The sequence below is a fragment of the Agelaius phoeniceus genome, chromosome 4 (genome assembly GCF_051311805.1).
Source record: "Agelaius phoeniceus isolate bAgePho1 chromosome 4, bAgePho1.hap1, whole genome shotgun sequence".
Taxonomy (NCBI): Eukaryota; Metazoa; Chordata; class Aves; order Passeriformes; family Icteridae; genus Agelaius; species Agelaius phoeniceus.
Genome location: NC_135268.1, coordinates 68800888 through 68820878, shown reverse-complemented (window position 1 = coordinate 68820878; position 19991 = coordinate 68800888). Strand labels below are relative to the sequence as shown.

The 19991-nt window shown below is 42.9% G+C and overlaps 1 protein-coding gene across 2 annotated transcripts; it reads left to right on the top strand.

Moving 5' to 3' along the window:
- The first annotated feature begins 761 nt into the window (after positions 1-761).
- RNF103 (ring finger protein 103) lies at positions 762-17549 on the top strand. 2 transcript variants are annotated; one of them, XM_077177852.1, is made up of 5 exons: positions 762-1136; positions 1459-1714; positions 3815-3954; positions 13293-13408; positions 15430-17549. In XM_077177852.1, exons 2-5 carry the CDS (start codon positions 1489-1491, stop codon positions 16994-16996), a joined length of 2049 nt encoding a protein of 682 aa, XP_077033967.1. In that variant the 5' UTR covers positions 762-1136; positions 1459-1488; the 3' UTR covers positions 16997-17549. The 2 variants fall into 2 exon arrangements, with proteins under 2 accessions (XP_077033967.1, XP_054489337.2); XM_054633362.2 differs by lacking the exon at positions 762-1136 and having other exon boundaries at positions 1370-1714.
- Positions 17550-19991: the final 2442 nt, after the last annotated feature.

Here is a 19991-nt window from a genome sequence, read left to right as displayed (position 1 = left end):
CTTGCAGTGGAAGGGCACAACATTTACCAGCCCATAAGAGCTTTGTGAGTGGCTACATCTGCAATCCCTCCACTTGTCCCCTTTCAAGAACCAAAAAGAGCCCATTCCTGAAGAACACAGTGCCATGAATTTTCTTCTGGAAGAGGCTGTGTTGGCCATGTCACAGAATGAGCTGAACATGGATTGTTGAGTTTTTTCCTTTAAAAATCATATCAACACACTGAGAAACATTTAAATGTGTTTTAAAGGCTCTGAGGAGTACAATGATTTAAATGCTTTTTTCCAGATCATTATTAGTGTACCTTTTTGAAAATGGATAGTACAGAATTACAGCATGTACACTCTGGGGGGTTCTCAGTATTTTTAAATTTAAGCTGTGCTATTTTTGTGCTCATCTGTATGAGCTGCCAATTTTCATGCAAATTACGGATTCTTAAAATAACTGAATATACAGAAGCACTGTTGAGTTTCTTTCAGAGGAGAGCCTTCATCTCGAGGCAGTAGCTTGATTTTAGTACTTTTTTTTTTTGTAGCAGGCTAAATTGTATCTTTGCAGGCCAACACTTCTTTGTACAGCCTAGCACGGTTCTTCAAAGATCCACTTCAGCGGGGATCCACGCTGTGCTCCAAAATGCTTCCAGTGTGAGCACAGCCCCAACTTAAACCCTTGTCCGAAGTCGGGGTGCAGCTCACGCTTGCCTTTGGCTGTCGCTTTGGCACAAGCTCCCAGCGCCGAGGCCAAGCCGCAGAGTCCGAGCTCCGAGCCGCGCAGATGAATCTCACTGTGGAATTTTGGAATTTGCTTTCAGAGCCGCGCAGATGAATCTCACTGTGGAATTTTGGAATTTGCTTTCAGAGCCGCGCAGATGAATCTCACTGAGGAATTTTGGAATTTGCTTTCGCGCCAGCCGAGGGCTGGGAGCGGGGCTGGCGTGCGGGAATGAGGAGCGCAGGGATCATCCCTACACCCAGAAGCCCGAATCCAAATAAACTCTGTCCACTAAGCTGCCCTAAAACTGCCCGAACACATCGGCCCTGCAAATACCGGCCCCCAGTTCTGGCTCTGTAAATATTTTTCTTTTCATGAAAAGCGTCGGCCGAGTCGGATCCTGCCCTCTCCCTCCCCGCTATCCGAGGTATTTATATATATTATTTTTCTCGCAGCAAAGCGCAGCCGCAGGGTCCAAAGTTGCAGCCGGGGACAGGGACGCGACCGCCCCCCGAGCCCGGTGGTGCGGGGTCGGGCCGCAGTGCTGAATCACGGCGGGGGGAAGGAGAAGGGGAAAAGGGGAAGGGGAAAAGGGGAAAAAGGGGCAGGGGGGCGGTGCCGGCTGCTCGCGTCACTGTTATGTCTCCGCGGCTCCGCCGGGGCGGGGACAGCAGCAGCGGCGGGCGGGAGGCGGGGGGGCCGCGGCCCCGCTCCCCTGACAGCCCCCGCTCCCCTCCCTCCCTCCCCAGCCCGGCCTCCGGCTCGGCGCTCCCGGGAAGATGTGGGTGAAGCTGTGCTGTTTGCTGCTCTACTTCCTGGCGCTCTTCGTGCTGGCCCGGGTGTTCGAGGCCGTGGCGTGGTACGAGAGCGGCTTCCTCGCCACGCAGCTGGTGGACCCGGTGGCGCTGAGCTTCAGGAAGCTGCGGACCATCCTGGAGTGCCGCGGGCTGGGGCACTCGGGGCTGCCCGAGAAGAAGGATGTGCGGGAGCTGGTGGAGAAGTCAGGTACGCGGAGCTGCCCCGTGACCCGGGGGGACGGACGGAGGTCGGCGCCCGGCCACCCCCGCCTGGGCTCCGGCCGCCCTTGGATGGAGACGCGGGCGCTGCTTCCCTCGGCAGGGCGGGTTTGGGGAGCGAGCTGGCTCCCCCCGGCAAGGGGGGTCCGTGGGGGGAACGCAGGGATCTCGGGGGGTGACGGTCACAGCCCGGCGGCGTTGTGAGCCCGAGCGAGTGGAAGGCCTGCGCTGGACGGGGCACCAGCAGCGGCCCTTCCCTTCCCTTCCCGGCCCGGCCCGGCCCTCCCCTTCCCCGGGAGTTCCGCTGCGGGCGCTCGGGTCAGTGCGGGTGGCACAGATGCGACCCGATGTCGTCTGCCGTGAAAAACGAGGAGGAGAGACTCCGAATAGCTGCAGTAGGCTACTGTTTACAGCTGGGGCCAGCTTGTTCCCGTGTATGCCCAGCCGTTTGCTGGGTTTATTACAGGTACGGTTATCAAGATGGGCCCCAAGGAAAGCGATGATTTCATAGCTGAGGAGAGCAAGGGATGGGTACCCTGGGTTGAGATGGTTTTATACAAGGGGAGCAGAACTAGTTCCTGCATACAAAAATCAGCTCGGAAAAAGGCAGGGAGGCATTTCAGAAGTAAGGAGAACCAGGTAAAGGAGATGGACTTCTCGGGGCTGGTGAAGAGCAGTGGAGATGGAAGAATGGCAGAAGTGCCCTGAAAGTAAGGATGCTGCCTGGAGCAGCCGGAGGGAGCTGGCCCCAAGGACTGGGAGATGGGGCTGATGTAATAGCTGTAGTGCCAGCCAAGAAGGAAAATATGAGTAGTTGCTTTTAAATCAGTGATGGAAGGGCTGGTGATCCAGGCAAGAGAGAAATCCCAGCAGTCAGGATAGGCAGTGAGGGTCTCTAATGTCTCGACAGAGAGGGAGAAGGATTTGGATGGATGTAGTGCCTGCCATATAACCTTAAAAATGCTGGTTTAAATAATTGATATAAATCCTGGGCATTTAAATGTATTTTGCTGTCGCTGTTCATTGTTTATTTATGTTTTTATGTTGTTTATTGGCTTTGCTGCTCCAACAGCAAAAAGCATTAGGCACTTTCACTTTTGTTTCCAATCACTTTCACTCCTTGGCTGTCAGGTACTTTAATGATGTCATGATGTTTGGGTTGCATATGCTGCAGGGAAGTGTTTAATTCCAAACAAACAGTATTAACCAACTTCTTCAAATGTCATGGAAACACTTCTCATACCAACAGGCTTTGCAGCATTTTTCTGTGGTTGCGTTTTGTTGGGTTTTTTTCCCCTCTAAATTTTACGAATATTTTTGCAAACCCCTAAAGGGTTTCAGCTGCTGCACTTATTTTTATATTTTTAAGGAAACTGGTTTTGGACAAGACTTCATTTCTTAAAGCTTAGTAGATTAGTTACTAGAATGCAGGTTGTCATTAACTGTGTTTGTAATGATTGTGAAACAGAACATGAGACGGAAATGAGATTACGCAGGAAACATAATCAGATGATTTTACCGTGAGCTCTTTATGTCGCTGCATTTGGAGTTCATGGGAACTTTTCCCAACTGTGCAAACAAAAGCCACCAGCTAAATTATTCTGCCTGAGATTTTTACTAGCAACAGGACCACAAACATTGGGTTTTGGTCCAGAATTAATGATTGAAATTCTGGAAGTCTGTTTGAATTATCAGTCTTAAGAAATTGCTTGCTGCAAAATTGCAATCCTGTGAAACGAAAGCAAAGATGTACAGGCTAAAATTGCTCTCAGCCACTGAATGTTGTTATTTGCAGAGAATGAGCCTTAGAAGATGTTCTTTTATTCCTTTGTGTGCTCATGCATGTGTGGTGCATCTGTGTAATCAGAAACAGAGCATTCATGTCTTCTGTGGTCTCACTGAGGTCAAATTGTTCAGTCACGTCACCAGAGATAGAATTATAGTAACAGCTTAAGGTTTAGATACCTTTGCACTGAAAGGTTCTCTGAGCAACCTTGCAAATACAGTTAGTTAAACTGTTACTAGAATTCATTAAGTAATCTTTCTCCAGTGCCATTTAATTGAATTTTTCCAATTGTCTCTTTTTCAGGAGACCTCATGGAAGGAGAGCTTTATTCAGCTCTCAAGGAGGAAGAGGCCTCTGAATCGGTTTCCAGTACAAACTTCAGTGGTGAAATGCATTTCTATGAGCTTGTAGAAGACACAAAAGATGGGATCTGGCTGGTACAGGTATATAAATTTAACCTTTTGTTTTAATATATATTGATCACACCCAAAATGTGTTTCAAAGGAGGAGTTGATGGGGGTAGTTAACTAGTTGTAAAAATGTGTAACAGGGAGATGGTGACAAAGATAAACTTCATCCAGGAGGTGAAGAATAGAGAAATAAAACAAGAAAGGCTGGAAGTGCCAGAATTGCTATACAGACAGGAAGGGAAAAAAAGCTTGTTATTCTTTGGATTGCTTTTTGAAAAGCAGGCATTTTAGAACGAGGAAACAAGCAGAGCAGCACACACTGAAGTACACAGAGTATGCAAGTCCTTGGCCCTGGTTTTGTGAGAGCCTTGTGATGTGTGAAGTAGGTGCTTTAGTAGAGATGCTCTCAGCTGGCACAGGCTCCTGGTGCTGCTCTTCCCTTTGGTTGCATTGCATGCTCAGACTCAACCAGTTTAAGTTTCTGCTTGTCTAAGGGGCTTAGAGCACTTGTAAAATCGCTGTTGGCTCTTCACAAAGGCAGGAAGAATCTCAGTCTGCCAACTTCCCAGGCTAGCAGGCTGCTTCTGCAACATATTCCGTGGCTTGAAGTTAACTTTCTCCCATGCCTTTTGTGCCCAGCAGTTTTACAGCCTGTTTTCCAAGGGCTGCATGAGAACAAGGGATCACTTAGGAAAATAAAGACAGACTTTTTCCAATGGGATAGATACTGAAGCAATTAATCATCATTCCTGAGAACATAAGTAACCTAGACCAAAATGTAGAAGTTATTTTTCTGTGTCAACTTCTCTGTTGACAAGAGGGTATTTTTTAAGGCATATTTTTCCTCCTAACACCCATATTAGGTGGAATTCACACAGGTGAATTCCCCACCAGGCAATTAATTGTTCCGTTGACAGCTCCTACCTGGTTTGTCTGGTCTCACTTCATGTTTTCTATTGAACAGGAAGTCATTAAATCTTGATAAGCTATTTATTACACCTGTACTGTCAGCACATCAGATCTCATCCCAAAATAGACCAGAGGACAGATTCCCTTCAGACTCAGGATGGCATTTGTGTTGTGGGAAGGATACACTTGGAGTTTATTGAATCCAAGTTTGAGGTTTAAATCATACAGGAGGGTATGCTTCAAGCAGAGGGAGAGTGTTGAAAGGCAGTTTACATGTCCCCAAGCTAGCTGACAAATACAAGCATGAATATGTGGTGAAAAACCTTCCCTCCTCCCTGTGCAGCTCAAAAGGGTGAAATATGATAGTTCTCTGTTGACTCTTGCTTGCAGAATTTTATTTGTAATGGATTTTCCACTAGCATCCTAATAGCAGGTCAGATAGGCTGTGTTTTGATATCTCCAGTGTGATGGATGTTGTCATCATTCTGGGAATATTTGCACAGCTATTCAGTTGGTCACAATAGCTGTGGAAAAAAAAAATTAGTGGAATTTACAGAATAATTTACTTGCTGAACACTATTTGTCTGTTTCTCTACAATAAAAACCACAAGAGATGTCGAATTTCTATTTTTCATTCTTGCTTTTTGAGTTTTCATCACTTTGAGTTTTCATTTGCTCCATTCCCCACCACAACTCCTGCCTGGATAACTCCTGTGCTGGATTCTTCATGTCCTTTCACAGGTTTTCCCACTCTTCTTAGATCTTATCCCTGCAGAGCTGATTTTTACCATCACTTCCCAGTTCTAGCTCTGGATTCCCTCCCTCGCCCATCCTCCTTTGCTTTTGGAATCCTGTGGAAAGTTTCCAGCTAATTAAGCAGCTCGATGCTCATGGAGGGGAGTGAGGATGGATTTGGTGACCATGGGCAAGGTCAGAGATTCCCCTGCTCTGTTGCTGCTGGCTGGGAAGCAGAAAGAATCTACAGATCCTTTTCAGTATCCTGAGCCCTGAATCCCTGTTCTCTGGGGGCTGCTGGAAAGGAGCAGAGGGAGAGGAGCAGTTCTGCCTCAGCTGGCACAGTGGCTGCTGCTTGAGTTGGTTTGAACTTTGGGATGGTCTGTGAGAGGACTGAGACTTTGAAGATGTTTTTTATTTTCCAGTGCATATAGATGAAATTTCTGGTGTGGCACAGGCTGGGAGTGTGATAGCCATCACTGTCTGTAGAGAATCAAAGGAAAAAGGAGGAAACAATTACTATTTCTTGATATGTTTGACAAAAACTGAGGTGCCAGTTTATGATTTAGAGTCAGCCAGATGAGTTCCTTGTAGAAAGTCAAAGTCAGTACAAGGGGAATCAGTGTTTTGTGGCTTTGTTTCTTTATATTCTGGTAATCCACATGCAAAGCATCCTGGTCCAGTGGTAATTTGTTTACCAGTGTAGCTGTTCACAGCTCCTGTGTGGCACTTCCATAGAGCAAGAAACAGCAGCATGTTCTTTCTCCTTTTAGCTCATGATCTCATCACCTTTCCTTTCATGTTGTTCTTCTTGCTTGCCAGCTGCTGTTGTGCACTTCTTTGGCTGGCAAGGAAGGTGGCTTTCAGTTTCTGGAGCTGCTGCTTTTGTTGGTTAGGGGAGTTACATGTAATGTTCTTACTTTGCCAGGCTCTGGTTAGTCTCTAGAATCCTGTCACATCCAACAGTATTGTAGTCATTATGGCTTTTGAAAATTATCTACAGAAAAAAATCCTCTCTGAATGAAGTTAAAATCTAAATGAATGTGTATTTTTATTATTAAAGTCTCTACTATAACATAGTGGCAGAGAGAAGTAAAGGGAACGTTTTTCTTGGCATTGAAGTACAAGGACAGACATTTTGATTGTGTCTGGTAGAGCTGCAAAGGCCATTATTATGGATATAAAATTCTGCAGTCTATTCTGCATCTCAGTTTCTGGTTCAAGTGGTGTAGTCACAGGGCAAGGGATGTGCCTATAGCATTTTGGTGGTGATGGTTTGTTTGTTCTTCCTTTTGCTTGCATGTAGGATGAGTGATTTTCATATTTATTTGCATTCTGAATTTTGCCAGGTGATCAGCTCATGTTGCTAAAAAGAAACAAAGCAGAAACACTCAATTCTTTCAAAATACATAATTCAGTTTTTGTGTCTTTTCCAATAGCCCTTCAGGATCATTTACCACAAGATACCTGATTTTAAGTTTCAGTTTTCTTCTTGAGAGGCTTCATATCCAGTCAAGGGTGCAGAATACCACCAGCTGGAATAGAATAGTCCTTGTACTGCCTCTGTATCTGTGTTAACTCATTGCAGAAGCCATTTATTCTCAATCTCTGACTTAACTGACAGCATAACTGATTGTCCAGATCAGTGCACAGGTCACCTCACCTCCCTGGAGAAACTGCACATAATTTTGAGGTGGTTAATTTCTGCATGCTGTGATGGATGTAGTCCTTGCCTATTTAGATGTGATTTCTCACAATCTCTTTCTGGGAAAAGAAAGGCAAAAAATCTCCAGATATCTGCAGTCCATATGGATGGATTCTGAATGAGTTGTGAATTCTTAGGAAAGAGAGTCTAAGTGGAAATTCAGTTCCATTAACACATTGTCAGATAATAAACAGAAAGTGAGATGTCTCAGAATTAATAGAAGTGCAGACATTCATGTAGAAACTTACTGACATTATCTGGAATAAGTGAGCTTTTTTCCAAGCTTCTAATAAGTAAATTACCAGTCCATTTATAATTAATTGTATTTTTACATCTGTTTTATATATAGAAGCAGAGTTTGCAGCATAGCTGTTGATGAAAAAGGCTTCTATGACTAGAGTTTTTGAACCTTTTTATCTTTGTGGAGCCCTAGAAATCTTCCAGGTCATGCATGGAATCTTTACAGTAATATTGAGTTTCCTCTGCTCATTTACCCTCTGCAGTCACTGTGGAGGAGTGCATGGGTGTCTCAAACTGGAAACCACTGAAGCAGACAGACAATTCTCATGTTCGTACAGCCTTACCAATTCATTAAATGAGTTACAAATAAGTTTTGTCTTTGGCAAAAGTACACAGGCTTTTTCCAATTGAAATGTCTTTATTCCTTATGTGGAGAGTGACTCTCTGAGGCTGGCTGAGACTGACTGCTCCTGACAGAACCACCTGGAAGTGTGTGTGTGCAGCAGGGAATGGTGTCTCTTGCTTAATGGGTTTTGTTCTTCCTGATGGTGTAAAGTCTGTCACAGTGCCCTAGTGCCCAGAGGAGCACTTGGAGTCATTGTCTTTGTGGCTGAGCTGTAGAACCAAGTTATCACTATTACTGTTTGAAATGACACTATTGCACTATTTGAAATTGTGTGCTGTTGGTATGAGCAGGTGTGCCTGACACTCACTGGCCCAGCTAGAATTGGTTAAAATAAGGAGAGCTAGAGCACATGAGGTGTTTGTTCTGCTTTTGCCCCTCTCTGACTCACTGTCATGCCTTGTGATATTCGAACACTTTTAGTTGTGAGCGAGCTTCAAAACTTCCTGAGAGCAAATCTTGTTCCTGTGACCTGCTTTGAGATCTCTGCGTACCTGTCTGAAAGAAATTGGACAAAATCTGATTTAAATGCACAGAAAACAGGATAATGCTCAAGTGAGGTCCTGTCATGCTCAAGTACTTCAGGGGTACCAGAAAAGGAGTTTTCTTTGCATATTGCATTGCTACAGCAAACTCTAACATCAGCTGGGCTTCCTCAAGCTTCTTCCATTTCAGTCATATTTTTACTTGTATTTTAAGAATCTATGTTTCATAAAATAATCTTTAAAATGCTTAATGGTACTTGGAAATTAAGGAGCAGCTGGATCTGTGATGGTTATAAAGTAGCTGTTGCAATATTGATGCACCTGCCCAGTACACTTTGGGTTTGGATTAGGCAGGAGAGGCAGAGTGCCTTGCTGACTTAGTCCTCTTTTTCCAAGTGGGTTCTGGGATATTTGCTCTTTAAGTCTGTTCTTTAATGTCATAACTATGACTACTTTTAACATATAGATAAAAGTATTTCTATTTTTCTAATTTACTGATTTTTCTAATTACTTTCTTGATTGAACTCTTTGAGGGTAATTCTGTGTAATTCAGTGTCATGAGAATTCTTCCAGTGCAAAAGCTCCCTATTCCATTGTCTTTTGAAATAATCAGAATCTCAGCATTTATAGTATTACAGAGATGGTAATTCAGACCCTGCTGATCCTCTGGCCTGGGTTAGGGAGCAGATCCATTCTGTGGTGTGAACTTGTTAAATAGCAGGGTTACTGTGATCCTATTGGATTCCCTTAGCCCATTAAGATGATTAATGGATTAATTGAGTTCCCCTCATTGTCTTACTTGTCACTCTGACATGTGATATGCCACAGATTGTGAACATAGCTAATAATAAGCAAAGCTGAGAGGGTTTGTGCTTCTCCAGACATGGTGTTTGTTTCCCATCTGTGTTAGCTGATCTGCTAGAAGGTACCTTCTCCTCGGAGCTTGGGCTTTATTTCTGTAACATTAAATAGAGTGTGTGATTGAAAGGGACCTTTCTGATGAGCTAGTTCAGCTTTCTGCTAGACTGTAGAATATGTGTTTAGAAAATATTTTGCTGTCTCTCTTACACTGTAAATTGTTCAAATACTCCTGTTGACTGTTTTCTTCTTGGAAATGTGTGTCTGACTTCTGGCTTGGGTGTATTCAGGGCTAATTTGTTCCTATTGGGCATGAATTGACATTGCCCTTTAGTTTCAGTGTCCTGATGTCAACCACACTCCTCCCAGTAAGGGAGGTCAGTCGACCAGTTTGTTTTGTGATATTCCCTGGGCTTTGCTTGTTTTGCAGCCAGTTCCTGTTGATGGCTGTGTTTGTTTCCTCGTGGAGCAGCTGATAGCCCCAAGCGTTTGCTCCTGTTGCTGTTTCTAACTGATGAACTCCCCAAGTGTCCTGTTCATTACTGAATTCAATTCCATGTGTGACACTCTGCATTACAAGATTTGTGCAGCTCTTCCTGCATGGTGTTGTAATCCTCTTTCTCACATAGATGTGCTTCCCAGTTTTATGTCTTCTACAAATGGCTTTGGGAGACTTCAAGTTCCCACAGGAAGGGCATTAATGGGAATACATGCTGAACTGAGCTCTAAGGTAAATCTATTAAGTCTGTTAGCACCTTTCTGGCATTTTGATGTCTTTTTGCTGTAGCCAATTTCTTGCTCATTTTAAAACTTTTTTTTTTCCACTCACTATAAAAGCCTATCTGTGGCTCTTATGTAATTTTTCCATGTGGCATAATACATGATACACTAGCAAACTACAAAGAGGGTACTACATTTCCTTTTTCTCTTGCAACTCAGTTCTTTTCCTTCAGGGAAGGTTTCTGTCAATCAGGAATGATACATCTTTAGTAGTTGCATGCTGGAAAGAGGTGGAAAATGCAACTGTCTCTGCACCTCTAAAACTTCTATCGTTTTGCATCCTATTGAAATCAACCTGGTGGGATTTTTTTGCATTTGCTCTTAAATATAGCTACAAACTTGTTACTGTCCTGTCAAAATGTGAATTGGTCTGACAGGGGTTTGCAGGAAATTTTCACAGGTTCACCTGTGATCCTGTGTGCTTGTTCTAGGATGGAGATACCCTGCTGACTCTGATTTAAGTGCATTAAGTTATTTGAGTTCTGCTTTCACCTTCAGATGATGTAGTTTCTTCCCATAAATTTGCTTAACTGGTCCATGGCCAGCCACTTCTCCCCTCCACTGAAAACTGAGTCACAGTATTAATTTAACTATAAAAAGAAAATTATCCTACATTTCTATCCTATCTTCATTGTTTGGTGATCCTGCTGCTTCTCCCCCTCTTCTATTCTTATTCATATGACTGAAAAACCTTTTGGTACAACTTGTAATAGTCTTTGTGTGACCTAACTTGAATAGCTCATTTTTCCTTGCTTTTTTTTTTCCTACATATCTTTCTTTGATAGCTCTTCTTTTTGACCTTTATTTCAATCCTTGTAGATTGTCAAACTATTTCTAACCTCTCTTTGGAAGTGATTGCTAGGAAGAAGTGCAGGACTTGGCAACCTTTTTTTTTTTCTTACTTGAAATATAAAATCCTGATAGCTTTAACACCATGGGCTTGAAGAACTTCCAGGCCTCTTCCACATTCAAATTCCCAATCTCCTCAGTCACAGGTTTTTAAGCTAAATTTCTTAACTTATCAAAATTCACACTTTTAAAATAAAATCTGTTACAAGTGTTTGCAGGTTATTTTTAATTTAAACTGAAGTACATTTTGATTGCTTAACCTGCAGTGTTTTCTTGGACTCCCTCATGCACAGAGGTGGTGACTGCTTTCCAAAATACAAAGCCTTGCCTTGGCATGGTGAGCTCCCAGTGCTGTAAGTGGGTGTTGTCTGCAAAGAGCAGCTGCAATGGACATGTTTATTTGGATTTTTTTTCCATAATGACATAAAAAAGCACGAGCCCAAAATATTTTATGAAGCTTCAGTATGCAAAACCATAGCAGAGTTCCTCTGTGTAGTTACAAAATACAGACTGCTCCTTAGGTCATTGTTCTTCAGTATAAATAACTTTCTCCAGGAGGAAAGACTTTTTCATAGGAAATTAATTAAGCTGGTGTTAAAATATAATGGTGACTGTATTTGCAACAAATTTTTGTCTTGACACTTAAAGTGAATGTTGTGGTGCCAGGCAGAAGAAGCAGTGAGCAGGATCTGTCCTCCTGCACACATTAACGTTCTCTCATCTCTGTTTCACAGCATGCACACAGAGTTTTAGAAGAAGCCAATCTCTGAGTAGTTGTATTGAAGAGTAATCCAGTCACCAGAGTTTTACTTCTGTGTTTACTAATAAAACATAGTGGTTGGTTGCCATGTTGGGTACATTTATCATGCCATAGTAGCTCTGAGGATATTTTAAGGATATTTTATGGCTTTAGGGTGTCTTTAGGAATTTGGTCTCCCTTGATTGAAGTGCATGAAAGAAAGAAGTTTAAAATACCCAAAGCTTCAGTCACATTGGGTGATGTAATACAGTAATACAGTAGATTTCCCAGCTGGTTGTCTCAGTGTGTGATGGTTTCATTTATCTAATCAAAAAGGCTTTTCTATATGATGTGTGTGTTTTAAGAATAACTTGAAGGATTCTTACCTAGATTTTCACCTCCAGTGTTATTTAAACATTTTGGGCTTAGTGGAATAGAAATGTAATCTGTGACTTCAGTTTGTTTCCCTATGTAGAGCATTCTGCTTGGTGAATTCTTCTATTTTAAGATTCTGTGAGGCTGCTGCTTACCACAAAGCAGATAATATTTATGAGTCTCAAAGGCTGGACATGCTTTCTAGGCTGAATCTCAGCATGTCCACAGAGAACTGTTAATCATGGTGACAGCCCAGCTTCCAGGGGCAAGCTGACATTTGAGGTTATTAAGTCAGAAAACGATTGGGATAAGTTTAATGGCGGGTAAACAAATATCTAACAAATGGAAGTTTCAATATTTAATTTAAAAATATATTTTAAGTGGCTGCCAGTAAGCCTGCAGAAGCATGTGAGTTGTTTCTAAAATAGAAAATGTGATGGCTTGTGGAATAGTGCATGATCAGTCATGTCATTCAAAATTACCTGTCAGCTGGCAGCAGGCAGAGTTTTCTTCTCCTTGTGGGTTTTTCCCCCCTCCCTGCACAGATATAAGTCAGAGGATGAATGTGCTTCTTTGTCATCTGTGTCAGGAGAAGCTTACAGTGAGGTAACCTCAAATACAGCTTTAATATAGTGGGTTAGAGCAAATTAAACCTTGGGATATATCACAGCAAGTGATTGTCCTGAAATGGCAGATGGGACACTGGAGTTGGTGGAACAGTCACATCAAGTTGCAGAGTGAGTCAGGGGCAAAGCTGGAAGGAGTCAAGATCCTTAGGCACTCTCTGGGGGTTTAATCAGCAGTTTGCAGCGCTCAGGAATGGCTGTTGGCAGTTTAATCTGGTACCAGGTACATGCATTCCCACTCATTCTGCTGCTCTGAGACAAGGTTTCTTTGGTGTGTTGTAAGTTCTGAGGGAGAATTGTAATAAAATGATGGGGGTTTTTTATTGCAAAGAAGAGGAACCTGCTGCACCCTTCTCCTTTCTCCTCCACTATGAATTGGTTAATGATAGTTTTGTTATTTTACCAAAGTTTTTGTTAACTACCGCTGATTTTGGTATCTTAACATCATGATGCACTTCTTTCTCTCTGTAGAACCACATTTCTGTCTTAGTGCTTCACTCTCCAAAGACATTTACCATGACTCCCAGCTGTACATTCATCCTCTGTACCCTAAAAGAAGGGGAAGGACTATCAAGCATGACCAGCACTCTGTTTTCTTGAAACTTGCTCTTTATTTCAGGAACCAAGCTGACTGTGATACTAAACTGGTATTTCCTTTTGGCAATAGGTCATAGCAAATGACAGAAGCCCACTGGTGGGTAAAGTCCACTGGGAGAAAATGGTGAAGAAAGTCTCGAGATTCGGCATCCGTACTGGCACTTTTAACTGCTCCAGTGACCCCAGGTATATCCTTAAAGGATTATCTAAATCCCAAGAGTATCTTAAGGCTCAGCTGTGTTCTAGCAGCAGGGCTTGCTGTGTTGTAAAAGTAGCTGTGACAGAAGGTGGCTTTATTCGTGTTTTTATCTCTCCTAAAGTCTGCTCAGAATGCTCCATTACATTATTTATCAGCTCTGCAGCTTCCTAAAGCATCGTGTGGGTAATGCATGATTAGACTGTGGAGAGCATAATACAGCAGTGGAGAGGAATGAACAGAAGAGTTTGGCCTTCCAGGTTAGGCATTCAGGGAAAGGAACTGTGCTTGCTTAGGACAAAGCTGAATAGATCAGTTTTAGTCAATATATCACCATCTGGAAGGGGAAAGCACAGGTTAGCATGAACCTTGCATACAGTGCCTGCCTCCCAGAATTACTGCCAAATCCTGTTCCCTGACAAATGTATGTTTATATATAAACTGGCACACACCCTTGGACAACACACAGTGTGCTGTGCAAGAGTCACTGTGTTTGCCTATGATTTCTAACCAGGAAAGAAGAGCAGAGCCAAAGAAGCTATTAATAATTCTCTGCTGCTGTAAAAAGAGGCTTTTTTTAAACATTTTGTTGGAGGCGTTTGCTTTACATGACAGGAGACTTTGTCTAGAATTCCAGTGGCATGTATGGATACGCACATCTTATGCAGCTTAAGTCCTAAATGTTTACAGAAATCTCAATGTTAATCATAAGAGGAAATTCTTAGGCTTTGTAGTGCTTAGGCAAAATAATCTTGTATTTGAACATCTTAAAAATTTGGCAGTGTTTTCTCTTTGCATATCTAGGTAGCCTTAATGTTCTGATCAAATACCATGTTTTAAATTAAATTCATTTTTTTAATACAAGAAATGTTTTATCGAGTAAACCCTTGTGAATAGTTTTCATCAGGTTGCAGCTGAAATTCAGAAGAATACTACATGCTGCAGTAATCAGCATACCTTTATTAGCAGGTTAATATCTTATGGCTCTTTCTAAAAATGCTGCATTCAGATTCTTGGGAAGGGGAGTTGTAATTGTCTAAATACATGTTGACAGAGCAAAACCACAGAGGAGCTAGGGAAGATGGCTGGTGGATGGAGGCTGGTGGTCCCAATGTACAGGGTTCTCAGACAGTGTGCATGCCTCTTGGTTCTGTCATAGTTTGATTGTTGAAGCTTGCCAGATATTTCCTTAAAGGAGGACTAGATAATTTGGTGTAGTGATATTGGTGGGAAAGATGCATGAGAGAAGGGATCTTGTGAGAATTACTGTGCTCTGCACCACGACTCAGGGTTCAGCCATAAGGAGCCTTTTCTTTTAGTTTTGGATTTGGGGTTCATCCCATCTGCCTGCCGGACAGTGTGGGTATTTTTTTTAGCCCAAATCATCCAGCACCATGTGTGTGCTTCCTGCTCTGCTGGTTTTGTGGCCAGCTCTCTCACCTCACCCCTTAGCCTGTCTGCATCTTGACAAAATGGTCCCAGTAGGAAGTGGACACTTGTCAGCTTCATTAAAGCAACTGCAAAGAGACCAGTGTCTGCCCAACTTCACCCCACGGCTGTTTGGCAAAACCAGGATGGAAGGAAGCACTGGGAAAGCTGTGGGATATTGAGTTACACTGGAGTGGTTTTCTTCTTGCCTGGAAGGCCAAGGAAAAGTAGCTTTTAATACTAAAGCTTTAAAGCAAAGAGTCAGCTTGTGTATTATTCAAATCCAGTTATAAAGCATCAAGGGCTGCATGGCTTTGTTTACTTTAATGACCTGTGAAAATTAACACTATTACTCTTCCTGTTTTATGAATGCATATCTCTTTACAATATTCCTGTAAGATATAAAGATATTGTAAGAATAAATACGCTTTGGCAGAGAATATTGGGTACTCTTATTTCCTGGTATTGTATTATAAGGGTTCCCAGGTGCTCAGCATGTCTCATTTTTGGGCTTAGAATAGAAATGTAAGGACTCAGTTCTGGGGCTATGAAATTGGAATCTAACCTGCCATTTTCTTTGTAGATACTGCAAGAGGAGGGGCTGGCTGAAATCCACCCTCATTATGTCGGTTCCACAGACCAGTACCTCCAAGGGCAAAGTGATGCTGAAGGAATACAACGGGCGCAAGATCGAAGTGGAGCACATCTTCAAATGGATCACAGCCCACGCTGCCTCTCGGATCAAAACCATCTACAACTCTGAGCATTTGAAAGAAGAATGGAACAAAAGTGACCAGTACCGAGTGAAAATATACCTGTTTGCCAACCTCGACCAGCCTCCGGCCTTCTTCTCTGCACTGAGTGTAAAGTTTACTGGAAGAGTAGAGTTTATTTTTGTCAACGTGGAAAACTGGGACAATAAAAGTTACATGGCAGAAATCGGTATCTACAAAACACCATCATATATACTGAGGACTCCTGAAGGGATTTACAGGTATGGAAATAACACTGGTGAATTCATATCACTACGTGCCATGGATTCCTTTTTGCGCTCGTTGCAACCAGAAGTTAACGATTTATTTGTTTTAAGTTTAGTTTTGGTTAATCTGATGGCTTGGATGGACCTGTTTATTACACAAGGCGCCACTATAAAGCGTTTTGTAGTTCTTATAAGCACTTTAGGGACGTATAATTCACTATTAATTATTTCCTGGCTACCAGTGTTAGGTTTTTTGCAACTACCCTACTTAGACAGCTTTTATGAGTACAGTTTAAAACTCTTCAGGTACTCGAACACAACTACTTTGGCTTCTTGGGTGAGGGCAGATTGGATGTTCTACTCCTCTCATCCAGCCCTCTTCCTCAGCACGTACCTTGGCCATGGTTTACTAATTGATTACTTTGAGAAGAAGCGAAGGCGCAATAACAACACGGATGAAGTAAATGCCAATAATCTGGAGTGGCTGTCGAGCCTGTGGGACTGGTACACCAGCTACCTGTTTCATCCCATTGCTTCTTTTCAACACTTCCCTTTTGACTCAGACTGGGATGAAGACCCAGATTTGTTCTTGGAGCGGTTGGCTTTCCCTGATCTCTGGCTTCACCCTCTGATACCAACTGATTATATAAAAAACTTACCCATGTGGAGGTTTCAATGCCTCAGCGCCCACTCTGACGAGGAAACGCTGGAAACCTTTCCAGACAGCGAAAGTGACTCTGACAGTGAGAACAAAGAGGTCTTCAGTAGCGACAGAGAGGTCTCGGAGGACGATGAGCTGAGCCCGTGTCACGGGTGCAGTGAAGGGGGTGTGGATGCCTGTTCCTGTGCCAGTCACTCTTGTCACCACGAGCCATGCGAGCGCAAAGCCAGCTCCTACAGCTCCTACAGCTCCGCGGGTGACCTGGAGCCAGACTGGGCAGCCTGGCCCTCCGACATGTTGCACTGTACAGAATGCGTGGTGTGTCTAGAAAATTTTGCAAAGGGCTGCCTGCTGATGGGCCTGCCCTGCGGCCACGTGTTCCACCAGAATTGCATCATGAAGTGGCTGGCGGGCGGGCGGCACTGCTGTCCCGTCTGCAGGTGGGCGTCCTACAAAAAAAAGCAGCCATACACACACCCGCAGCCTTTGTCGAGTGAGCCCCCGTCTTAGCTGTGTGCCCTTGTCTTTTGTAAGCTTTCAGGATATTACTGCTTGCCTTTTAAATGTTAGTCACTTAAAAGATTACGTGGTTTGAAGTTTTAGTTTAAATGTTAGTGCAGTGAACTAAAATATACATGATGCTAACGTTAATGACAGAATCATTTGGTTGCCTTGTATGTTGAACTGAATGCAAACTTACCTTACAAATAATTTGTTCTCTTCAACATCTGAAAACTTGATGCTGTTTTTGTAAGCACAAAAATCAAGCCTACAAGAGAAGCGTATTCCAGCAAACATTTACAAGTTGGGATGTGGGTGAAATTGAAATTCTAATCGGAGACAATTGCTTAATTTAAGTGTTTCTTATTTTAGAGTCTGTTCTGCACATCTTTGTTGAATAATGTATGTTGTAAGACAGTACCATTTAAAAAGAAATCGGTGAAATAAATTATTTTAAAAGGAGATTTGTAATGTTAATTGTTTTGATAAATATTTTGTGTGTATGGTTACGGATGTCTTGCTGGCCTGATTTATCTGTGAAGACAATAAAAATATAACACAACTCTTGTGACTAATAAATCATCTCCTAGGGATGCAGGAATTCAGTGCTCTGAGCCACTGGCTAAGAAGGCAGTGGTGTTTCACTGGGAACTGTTTCCTTCATAAGTCTGCTGGGTTGAGGTGCTTCTCTGCTGGATGTGGTTTTCCAGTTGATTACAAGCTGCTTTTCCAGATGGAGACCCTCTCCTAGCAGCTGTCTCTCCAGTACCCTCATCTGCAGACATCTAGGAAGACTTTAGGGTAGCTCCCTCTACAGCCTCAAAGTAAACTGTTGAGAAGGAGCAGAATATTGTCATGCAGTGACAAAAGTGGCTTGTAAAGGTACAAATTGCCAGCTTCCAACTGTGCTGGTATTCTGAAGTGATTTCTGGTTTCTTTGATAGTTCTTTGGAGCCATAAAAATAAGTCTGTTGTTTTCTTTATATTTCCATATGAAACACTGATTTTGGTTGTACCTTTCAGAAATCATTTGGCTGAAAATAGAGAGGAATTGTTGGTTGGAAAGAAAAAAGAGGGGGGGAAGAGCTGGAGATTATATGAGTAGAGGAAAAGACTAAACTAGAAAGATATTTTCAATTGTCTTATTTCTTTCCTAAATCTTGCCTTTGTGATATGAAAGGAGGATAGTGACATAAAGATGATGATAATAGGAAATGCAAACACAGCTCCCCATTGCAGTTACAACCCATCTCCCAGTGTCTTTATAGAGTTGGGAGGATGGTGCTCAAAGAGCTGCTGGCATTGTTTCATCTATCCAGGGTACCTGGACATGCTCTTTTTATTAACAAATTCTGTCACCAGGTGTGTTCCCAAGAGGATATTCATGTAATTAGCAGAAGAGCTGTTTTTAATTTACTGAGTCCTTTTTTCTCTCTCATTTCCTTTTTCCCAGGGCAGTACTGAAGCAGAGAGGTACAAGGGGCACAGTATCAGCAACTCTCCTGTGGTCCAGAAAGTAATTTTTATTCCAGTTGAGACCTGCCAGTACATGTCCTGTCTGTGTCATTACAGCCTCAGCAGAGCAGCAGAGAGGCATAATGAGGGCAAAGATCATTTCTGCTTCCAATTTGTGCAGCAGCACAGCGTATGTGCTTGTCATGAGTAGCTGAAATCCGCATTGTTTCAGGACTGTTTTGAAATCTGCACTGAACTGAGGCCTTGCCAAGGGAAAGGAGAAGTTCTGTGAGTATAAATAAGGCTGCAGCTGAGGTGCTGACACACACAAGTGAGGTGCTGTATCACAGCCCGCTGCAGCCTTTCGCTGGTACCTCAGCAATTTGCCAAAAGCTGTGAGTGCTAAGCTGTGTCCTTGGAGCACTGAGTGCTCATGGAGTGATGAAGGCTGACCTCCTCACCTTCACACACAGCCCAGCAGTTCTGCTCCTGTGCACTGGCTCAACCTTGTTTGCAAACCTTAGTGCACACCTGTTTCAGCTGAAGACTTGTTTTAATGGCCTCAGTTGCTCTACTCATCCTGTTCTTTTGATGGATGACCCAAACTGCTGGTTAATTAGCAGGAGAGCCACTGAGGGCACATCCACAGGAGCAGGTAATTATGACCAGCAGGTAGCTGTGGAGGAAGGTTTAGTCCCCTCGTGTCTGGGTTATATAAATTGTTGTGATGCAGTTCCCCACAACGCATCTGTTACAGAATCTTGAGCAGCTGGCGTAGTGTATGGAGAGTCCCAGCAGGACAGAAAAAGCAGTTGGATGTGTTTATGTTATGAAATGCTCGTGTCAGTAGCAGCAGAAGCATCCAAGTAACATTGTTTTCTACCCCGTGCAGGATCTCAGACAGCCCTTCCCTGACGTGTTGACAGTTGAACATCCGGAGAAGGGAGCAAAGGAGCAAAGACTGTGCCTGTAACAAGGTCAGCGGCTTCGCTGCTCACATGTTTTGCCTCGCGGGGTTGGGTTGTGCTAGTGCTTGTGAAGTGTCTTAACTGAGATGCTAAGCATTCCTAAAGCGTTGTTTTATTCTCTGATGTCTCGTGCCTGGAAGCTGGAGACCAATTGTAAACAGAAAATGTCAAACCACTGAGGTGAGGGTGTTCACTTGTTTGTTAGGTTTAATAAAGGCAATGGATGTTTGGTGCTGCTATTATAAAGAATGGATTTAAATAATCTCTAAAGCTCTTTGACACTCTCAATTTCATCAATTATTGTTTTATTAGCACTGGCTTTCCTACTGCTGGTGCTCAGTCCAAAATGAGAGCTCTCTTTTCTAAAGCTTGTTTAGATCTTTTTTCTGCATTAAATTCTGGAGGGAAAGATGACCAAGGTGAAACTGTACATTTTTGTAACTCGTTAAAAAGTCTGTCTCCGGTAATTAAATAATGCAGGTACATATAATCATAAGGTATTAAAGAGTTAGATTAAGTTAATAGCACCTTTTTCTTCCTTTCTTTTGCACTCTGTGCATCACTGATTTATTTCTAATGCT